At 54.4% G+C, this 9,306-nt stretch overlaps 1 protein-coding gene across 3 annotated transcripts in view; it reads right to left on the bottom strand.

Moving 5' to 3' along the window:
* Positions 1 to 8,632, bottom strand: part of CYS1 (cystin 1) — a 25,030-nt gene extending 16,398 nt beyond the window's left edge. For 2 of the 3 annotated variants that reach the window (XR_004228493.1, XM_031934177.1), the window contains exon 1: positions 8,122 to 8,463. Coding sequence is in view for 2 of the 3 variants with exons in the window: in XM_031934177.1 (XP_031790037.1) it covers positions 8,122 to 8,439 (318 nt within the window). In the remaining variant the exon portion in view is untranslated. Of the gene's footprint in view, positions 1 to 8,121 lie in introns of all 3 variants that reach the window. The other variant, XM_023198468.1, reaches the window with a different exon arrangement.
* Between the last annotated feature and the right edge of the window lie 674 nt (positions 8,633 to 9,306).

The following is a 9,306-nucleotide window of genomic DNA, read 5'->3' on the forward strand; positions in this document are numbered from 1 at the left end:
TTTTTTTTTTTTTTTTTTGAGATGGAGTTCCGCTCTTGTCGCCCAGGCTGGAGTGCAATGACACGATCTTGGCTCACTGCAACTTCTACCTCCTGGGTTCAAGCGATTCTCTTGCCTCAACCTCCCGAGTAGCTGGGATTACAGGCATCTGCGCCACCACACCTTGCTAATTTTTGTAGTTTTAGTAGCGATGGGGCTTCACCATGTCGGCCAGGCTGGTCTCGAGCTCTTGACCTCAGGTGATCCGCCTGCCTCGGCCTCCCAAAGTGCTGGGATTACAGGTGTGAGCCACCGTGCCCGGCCCAAAGGTTACTTTTTAGAAAATCCACTGCATATTTACCAAAAATAAAATATGCAGTGGATTTCTTCTCCTGAAAGAGTTCTTCCATTAACTCTTAATTTTTAGCAGCTTTATATGTATGCATGCACACATACCAGTTGTATGTGTAATTGACAGAACAATTCCATTCCTTTTATTCCATCATATGGATACACTTCCCCCTTCTTCTTTAAGAATTATCCTTCTTTGAAGCCCAGGTTTGGTTTGTTTGGCTTTTCTATGTTTTCTTAAGGAAACTTGAACATGTACAGTAGAGAAGCTCCTACAACGGCTCTCCTAGACCTGACCCAGCTTTCACAATTTTGCTAGTCGCATTCTGTTGCTCACCAACAGAGGGCACTGTACTCCCCACACAGAGGCCAAGGTCCCAGTGCCCTCCGGAAGCTCCACCGCAGGGCTTTGCAGGCAACAGAAGCTGAGCAGTGCAGGTGGGGTCTGCGTGGGGGAGCGGTGTAGGCAGGCTCTGAGTGGGAGAGTGGTGTGGGTGGGCTCTGCGTTGGGGGGATGGTGCAGGTGGGGTCTGCACAGGGGAGCAGTGCATCTGTGTGGGAGCAGTGCAGGTGTGTGCGAGCAGTGCAGGTGGGCTCTGTGAGGGGCAGGGGGCAGTACAGGCTAGCTGTGTGTGGGAGTGGTGCAGGTGGCTCTGGGGGGGAGCGGTACAGGTGGGCTCTGCGTGGGAGGGTGGTACAGGTGGGCCCTGCTTGGGGGACCAGTGCAGATGTGTGGGAATGGTGCAGGTGGGCTCTGCGATGAGACCTGTCTTGCATGTCTAACATGACAAGGACATGACAAGAGGCTCTGGGAAACCCCCTTGGCTGTGGGCTGCCAGTCCAGGGCCCGTCTCCACTGGGAAGGCCTTGCCTTGAAGGAGGTGTTTCCAAAGCCACAGGGAAAAAGGCAAGGGAGACCCAAAGAGGCTGTCACTGGACTCAGGGTCTGAGAGACTTGTCCGTGCTAGCAGGGTGTGGATTGCGGTTGGTCTGACCTGCAAACAGGCATCCTCCTACTCCTTGCTGGGCCCCAAAGTCCTCCGATGTAAATAAGAAGGTGGGACTGAACCGTCCGTGAGGTCCCTTAAGCTCAAGTCATCTGAGATTTCAGCAATATCAAGAAATGACAGCGGTCTGGCCATTTACCATCAAGAAACAGAGCTTGCTGGGAATCGGAATGGGTGGCCTTGGGCAGGGGGCTGCTTTCCCTGCGGGGTAATGGGCTCACAGCATTTAGGGGCAGAAGGGCCTCTGTTGTGCACAAAGCCCTGCTCTGACCCTCCTCCCCGGAGTCTAGTTAGGGTCTGCCCTAGTCCTATGGGACTCAAAGCTCCAAGGCTAAGAGCTCTTGGTCAGCATCTCTCAAAGAATGCATGAGCCAGCATCGTCCTGTCCACGGCATTTCTACACCCTGCTGTGCCCAGTACTCAGCAGCAGCCACCACGGCATCTCAGCAGGGCAGGAAACGTGAGGCTGTACCCCTGACCGTGATGTAGACAGGCTTCTAATCACCTACAGCAGCCAGCAGCCAGGGACCGTGAAGGGAGAGAGCCTCTGAAGCTGCCCACTCCTCCCCGCTGTCGAGGCACTGGGCTTCTCACATTTTCAAATCCTATTCTTTTTATAGAACTCCAAAAAGGACAATTCTTCCTTCAGTTTTTGATGTTCTCCATGTTCCGGGCTTGGCATCCTTCCCCACCCCTCCACACGCTCTCCCTCAGCAACTGTACTCTGGTATGGCATCAGCCACTATCCAAATGCTGATGTCCACAAAATGACAGCTCCAGCTCCAACCACTTTTTGCGGTTAACAGGAATTTTGGACAGCCTACGGAAATTATCCACCTAGGACTCAAAACTCAACTTGTACAAAACTAGGCCCATCTCGTTAATGGTGTTCTGATCTTCTCAACCACACAAGCAGGGAATCTTGGAGTCTTTCTAGAAACTCGCTTTCCCTTGCTTGTCACACTCAGTGGCTCACCTCACCTCCTCCTCTACCTCTTACCTGAATTCCTCCCTTACCTGGGCTCCTGTCTACCCCCCATGCAGTCTCCCCCCATGCAGTCTCCCCCAGTACAACCTCCCCGGCAACTGTGTATCCTTTTATTACACAGGCTGGGAAGACATACAAGAAACTGAGAAGCTGCTTGTCTCTGGAGTGGGGAGCTGGGGAAAGAGCTGGGGAACAAGGAGGAAGGGAAACCTTCTTTGCAGTGCATCTTTTCAGTGTCCCCTCGTGTGCCTGTGTATTACCTTGTCTAATTTTTTTTTTTTTTTTTTTTTGAGACGGAGTCCCGCTCTGTCGCCCAGGCTGGAGTGCAGTGGCCGGATCTCAGCTCACTGCAAGCTCCGCCTCCCGGGTTTACGCCATTCTCCTGCCTCAGCCTCCGGAGTAGCTGGGACTACAGGCGCCTGCCACCTCGCCCAGCTAGTTTTTTTTGTATTTTTAGTAGAGACGGGGTTTCACCATGTTAGCCAGGATGGTCTCGATTTCCTGACCTCGTGATCCGCCCGTCTCGGCCTCCCAAAGTGCTGGGATTACAGGCTTGAGCCACCGCGCCCGGCCACCTTGTGTAATTTTTAAAATAAACATTTAAAAATAACGAAACACAGAAAACTTCGCCTAGCTCCTCACTGCCTACAGGACAGTTCAACCTCTTAGCCTGGAATCCTGTGAAAATGGGACCCAAACCTGTCTCGTCGGTTTCTGCTCTCCAACATCACCTAGCTGAATGGCACATAAACTCTAGGCTGTTCAAAAGTGCTTCTGGGCTGGGTGCGGTCACTCATGCCTGTAATCCCAGCACTTTGGGAGGCTGAGGCAGGTGGATCACTTGAGGTCAGGAGTTCGAGACCAGCCTGGCCAACATGGCAAAACCCCGTCTCTACTAAAAATATAAAAATTACCTGGGTGTGGTGGCACATGCCTGTAATCCCAGCTACTCAGGAGGCTGAGACAGGAGAATTGCTTGAACCCAGGAGGAGGAGGCTGCAGTGAGCCAAGACTGTGCCACTGTACTCCAGCCTGGGCAAGACGGAGTGAGACTCCATCTCAAAAAAAAAAAAAAAAAAAAAATCGCTTCTGGACCTCTGGGGTTTTCTACACATTGTTTCTTCTTTATGGAAAGCTCCACCCTTTGCCAACTGCTGGAACACATTAGTGATCCTTCAGAACCAACTCAGACGCCAGATCCACTGGAAGACTTCCGCCTCGGGTGGGATTCCCACGCCTCTGCGTGTGCAGACGCACCGGAACCTGCCTCTGCAACATGCTTTCACGGAAACTTGCAAACACTCATTTACGCACCCCTTCCCAGCACGGTTATGAGATTTTTGGGGGTCTGCACCATCCTTTCTTCTTGTCCCCTGGATCGATGGAAATATTACTTATTGCCATTTAAATTTGTATTCTTTGCTACAGACTTGAACGCAGGCAGATAGTCACCATCTTCAGGACAGTGACTTTTCTCGCTGCAAGTCCATTAGGTTGCCCATCAACTTGGCATCCTTCTGTGGAGCTGCTGTCCCACCAGGCACTCATTGCGACTGCTCTCTTTACCCTGTGAGTTCCATAGCAGCTGCATGCCAGGATTACTGGAAAGTCCTGGCTGGGGTAACAGGCAAGAAAGAATTATCTGGATGCTCCATGGCTACAGCAAATGGAACCTTCCCAAAAATGGTGGATGACAGAGTCCTTCAGCCTAAGGAGAGGACACTATTTGTTTCTTGCAAAACAGAAGAAGTCTCAGATAACATACTTCCCTTGATCTTGAGTGACCCAGGTTTATAGGCAGAGGGAGGAAAACAGTCTGAATTACTACCTGCTAGTAAAAATACTGAATCCCGGCACTTTGGAAGGCCAAGGCAGGCGGACCACCTGAGGTCAGGAGTTCAAGAACAGCCTGACCAATATAGTGAAACTTCGTCTTGGCTAATACAAGAAAATTAGCCAGGCATGGTGGCGTGCTCCTGTAGTCCCAGCTACTCGGGATGCTGAGACAGGAGAATTGCTTGAACTCGGGAGGCAGAGGTTGCAGTGAGCCAAGATTATGCCACTGCACTCCAGCCTGGGCGACAGAGCAAGACTCCATCTCAAAAATAAAAAAAATTAAAATTAAAATACTGAATCTATGTCTACTTCATCAAACCAAAATTTCTTCTCCAAGGGTTCCTTCAAATTTCAGGAGGGCATCTAATGCTTAAAACCTCCTCTTACCCAGCCCATTCTGGGACTAAGATTTTCTGGTGAATTCCATGTCCAGCAGTGCCATCCCTACTGCCATCTACTACCACTGCACTGTAAAAAGAGCCTTCCTACAAGAGCTGACTGCGCCTCATTCCTTGTGTCCTATTCTCCATGAACTCCAGCCCAAGGCGCCATCTCTCACCAAGGACCTCGAGACCACCGAGTGGCTCAGTTCGACCACCAGCTCTCAGGCTTTCCGCATGTATCCCACCAAGCAGAACTTCCAGTAGCTGAGCCTGCCCTCCGTCCTAAGCACCTTCCTCCCTTGGCTTCCGGATGCTGCATTCTCTTGGTTTTCTCCCCTTCACTGGCTGTTCTTTAGGATGCCCTTATCTCCTCAATCTGCGAACAGCGTGCTCAACCCCTGGCCTTGCCCCACGTTAGTTCACATACATGAAGCTCCCAGGACAGAGCCCGGTGCCCATCCATGTTTCCTAAGCACATGCTGGCAGCATCGTCACTGGTGATCCCATCTAATCTCATGGGTTTAAACCCTCCCATGTTCTAATGGCTCCTAAATGAACTCCAAACCTGACCTCTCCCCTGACTGCTAAACTCTTACAAAGATCTACTCACTTGAAATCTCTGTTTGGTTGTCTGACAGGCATCTCAAATTTAACATACTGAAAACCAACTTCCTGGTTAATGACACCCCAAACCTGCCCCTTCCACATTTTCTGTGTCTGTTCATGGCAGCTACATCCCTCCAGTGGCTCCGGCCAAGAACTTCGGGGTCACCTTTGATTCCTTTCTTCCTCACACATCCCAGTCACCCCACTAGTAAGTCCATAAGCCAACCGCCCCTCACCACCGTCCGCCAACCCGGTCCAAACGACCCCACATCTCACTTGGATGACTACAGAAGCTCCCCTCCCCCAGCACAACCCCAGCTTCTGTGCCTGCCACCTCACTCCCCATTTCTTCACTCCAGCGAGGCTCTGTCTCAAGAAACAAAAACAAAACAAAACATAATATTCAGAATGATGATTCGGGGATAAACAGACAGTCTCTAAGACACTCCCAGTCAATAGTGGTTAAAATTTTTAAATGTGAGTGCCTAAAAGAATAACTTTCACTCAAGTTTGATGTTTTCTTATGAAGAATATATCTCTCCTCCAAAATGCTAGATAGTTATGAAGCTATAAAAGGTTTCCTTTCCTCCTTTCTTCCTAAAGAAACTAAAAGTAGTTATTGGCCGGGTACAGTGGCTCACACCTGTAATCCCAGCACTTTGGGAGGCCAAGGCGGGGGCGGGGTGGGGGGTGAATCACCTGAGGTCAGGAGTTCAAGACCAGCCTGGGCAACATGGTGAAACCCCGTTTCTGCTAAAAATACAAAAATTAGCTGGGTGTAGTGGCGCACATCTGTAGTATGTAGGTATTATCTGATAATAATGAATTGGACCCAAGGGCTCCCTTACACCTGGAATAATCTGTGATTCTAGGATTCATTCATTCAATCAAGAAACATTTATGGTGCAGAAAATACATACAGTCGGCTGGGTGAGGTGGCTCACACCTGCAATCCCAGCATTTTCGGAGACCAAGGTGGGCAGGTCACCTGAGGTCAGGAGTTCAAAACCAACCTGGCCAACATGGCAAAACCCCGTCTCTACTAAAAATACAAAAATTGGGCGTGGTGGTGGGCACCTATAATCCCAGACACTCAGGAGGCTGAGGCACGAGAATCGCTTGAACCTGGGAGGCACAGGTTGCAGAGAGCTGGGATCACACCACTGGACCCTCGCCTGGGCAACAGAGTGAAACTCCTTTTCAAAAAAAAAAAAGATACACACAGTTCACACCCATAAGGGCAACTGCAGCTGGCTGACCTCCTCAATACTTCCTGAGACCATCTCCTCTGCAAGCTTCTCACTGCCACTGCCTCGGTTCAGGACTCGGCCACCTGGACCATTGCAGACTCCCCCACCCACACACACAGGTGGTCATGTTATCCCTAGTCCGACTCTGTTCAGTTCATCCTCCCCACAGTTGTCGGTGTGACCTTCCTAAAACACAAACTGTCACAATCCTTACCTTTCAGATACCCAGAGCTTTCATAGTAATCCAAACTCGCTAACGTGGAATAGCCTTGGCATGGCGTACTGCAGCCTGGCATATTCTCTTAAGACCTCTCTGACCCATGCCCAGGGCACCAGCTGCCCCAGCCACCAGTGATATTAGGCATGAGGTTCTCTCTGCACAGAACTTGCTGCCTGGATCACATCCACAGACCCTTCCAGTTTCAGGACAACTTCCAAATTCATCCCTTCGGGAATGCCTCCCTGCCTCTCTTGAGATTAGCCTCTTTCTCCTGTGGCCTCTGGATACTTAACTCTCATTGCCCTGCTTTCTACTTTCCCCCATTGAGCTGCAGACTTTAGGGCAAGGGCTACACCGTGTGGCCTCATCCCTAGCGCCCATAGCGGGATCGGTGCTCAAATGATATCTGGAAAGTGACTTAAAGAACGAGCAGTCACCATGATGAATATCAGCAAATCAGAGCGCACAACATCCACTCTTTATTTGCCTCTCATTTTCACCTCTGAGTTTCCAAAGCACTTGAAAATGAACACTAAAAGTAACTGCCTCCTTGCTATGTGTGAATTCCCCCCAAATTTCTCAGCTACTTGTCCAGTCAGTGTTATATAACAGCAGGCTGATGTGGTATTAAAGGAATCTTGTTATATAATTCAGCACTACTCACTGCAGCTCGCTTTTCTTTTTTAAAGACCTAAGGGAGGGTAGCATGGAACCAGGGCCGGAGGGAGAGAGCTCTGTGCACTGTGGCCTGGGGCTGTCCCTCTCCCCCACCCTCCCTGGGGCCTTTTCAGGATTCCACAGTGGGTTGGCCGCCCAGGAAGGCATCTCCCTCGGCCCCCAGCGGCTGCTAAGCAAAGCCTCCGGGACCCCAGGGAGGAGGACGCGGCCCTTGGCATCCTCCCCCAGCCCGGGAGCGGATGTTAAAGATCTTGTTCATTCAGCTCTGCTGGAGCGAAGACGGTTGCCAAACCAGAGTGCTCGTTTTATTGTTTTTTTAGAACAGCAGGACTGTTATTACGAGTATTCAGGGAGAGAGAATAGGAAGCGCAGAAGAGATTCTGCAGCATCTTAAAAATAGCAGTAACACGAGAATTGCCTGCCCAACAAGGCGAGGATCCAGACCTGTGGGCGCGGCAGGGCGCTTCTGAGCCGCCGTCTGGCCCGCAACCACCCCCGGCACCCCTTTCCAAGGCAGCCCGGGAAGGCCAGGCGGGGGCGCAGGCCCGAGGGGAGCCGGGAGCCCGGCGCGCTGCGCCTAGGGGTGTCCTTCCCCGGCCGCTCCCAGCGTGATCGCCCCAGGCCTGGACACAGACCCGGAGACGGGGCAGAGAGGGAGGAAACCCGGGGGCCCAGAGACGGGGAGGGCGGGGCGGCGGGGGACACGCAGGTCGGAGGTTGGAAGGGGGCGCAGCGCGACCGGCGCCCAGGGCTGGGGCGGGGACGCGCGGCCGGCGAGTGAGATCCCTGCCGTCCCCCGAGGCCCCGCGGCTCCCACACTCACCGCGCTCCCCGCGACCGCGGTGGGTCGGGGCCGGGCTGGGCGGCGCGGGGCAGGCTCCGGGGGGCCCCAGGCCGCCGACTCGGCCAGCAGCTGGTCCAGAAGGCGCAGCGTCTCGTCCCTGCCGTCGGGGGTCGCCACGGGGCTGGGGTCGCGGCCGGGCGCCTCCTCCGCCGCTGCCCCCGGGGCCTCGGCCGCCGCCACCGGCATCCGCCGCCCGGTCCCGCCCTCTAGGGCAGCCGCTCCCGGCCCCGCGGGGAGGCTCTTGGGGCTGCGCCGCCGCCTCAGGGTCCGGCCGCTCCGGCTGCTGCCGCTGCCCATGGCGCGCCCGCTGCCTCCGGGACCGCCGAGCAGGCCCCTGTGAGGGGGCGCGGCCGGGGGCGGGGACGCTGGGGGGTGCGGCCGGGACGGGCTGCAGGGGTAGGCGCGGGGCGAGGCCCGGGAAGCGGCCGCGGCCAGGGTCTAGGGCGCCGAGGCGGGGGTGCGAACCCGAGCCTGGGGTGGGGCGGGCGAGGCAGGGGCTGCACGGGTATCCCCAGGGGGTCCACACCGGCCCTAGGCGAGGGGCACCGGGTGCGGGCGCGGCCTCCCCTGCCAGGTCTCCCCCTGCAGTCCCCCAACTCCCGCCCACGGGCCCCTTCGCTCCCCGCCCTCGGGTCAGCCCTGTACCGGCCGCATGGAATTGCTGAACACGCGGGGGCCCCGGCTGGGTTTGTTCATTTATGGAAACGCTCCCCAGACGACGCTCCCGGGCCCCGTGGGAGGCTGCGAGAGCGTGGGGGGACTTCCCAGCGCCTGAGCCCCCTAACAATGCGCGGGGCGGGCGGGCAGGGGAAGACCCCAGGGCTGCGTGCGCTGCCTTCGCGGGGTCCGGCTGTCAGTGCGCCCCGACATTTCAGTGTCCGCCAGACCTAAGACGCCCCGAGAGGGAAGGGGCGATCCTCTGGGCACCGACTGTCCCCTCCAGCCTTCTCCTTCCCTCTGTTGCCCCAGTGGAGACTGGATGTGTGAAGGTTGAGCCTCATCAAAACCCCCAAATAGTCATGACTTTTGGGAAAGAAAAACTTTAAAAATGAGGGAGAAAGGCAGAGCACCCCCCCTACCCCCGCCCCCACCCCAAGAAAGAAGCAAAAGGAAATACCTGATGGTGGTCAGAAGTCCAGCTTTTGGTCTTGGATTTTTTTTTTT

This window comes from Piliocolobus tephrosceles, chromosome 15 (genome assembly GCF_002776525.5).
Source record: "Piliocolobus tephrosceles isolate RC106 chromosome 15, ASM277652v3, whole genome shotgun sequence".
Taxonomy (NCBI): domain Eukaryota; kingdom Metazoa; phylum Chordata; class Mammalia; order Primates; family Cercopithecidae; genus Piliocolobus; species Piliocolobus tephrosceles.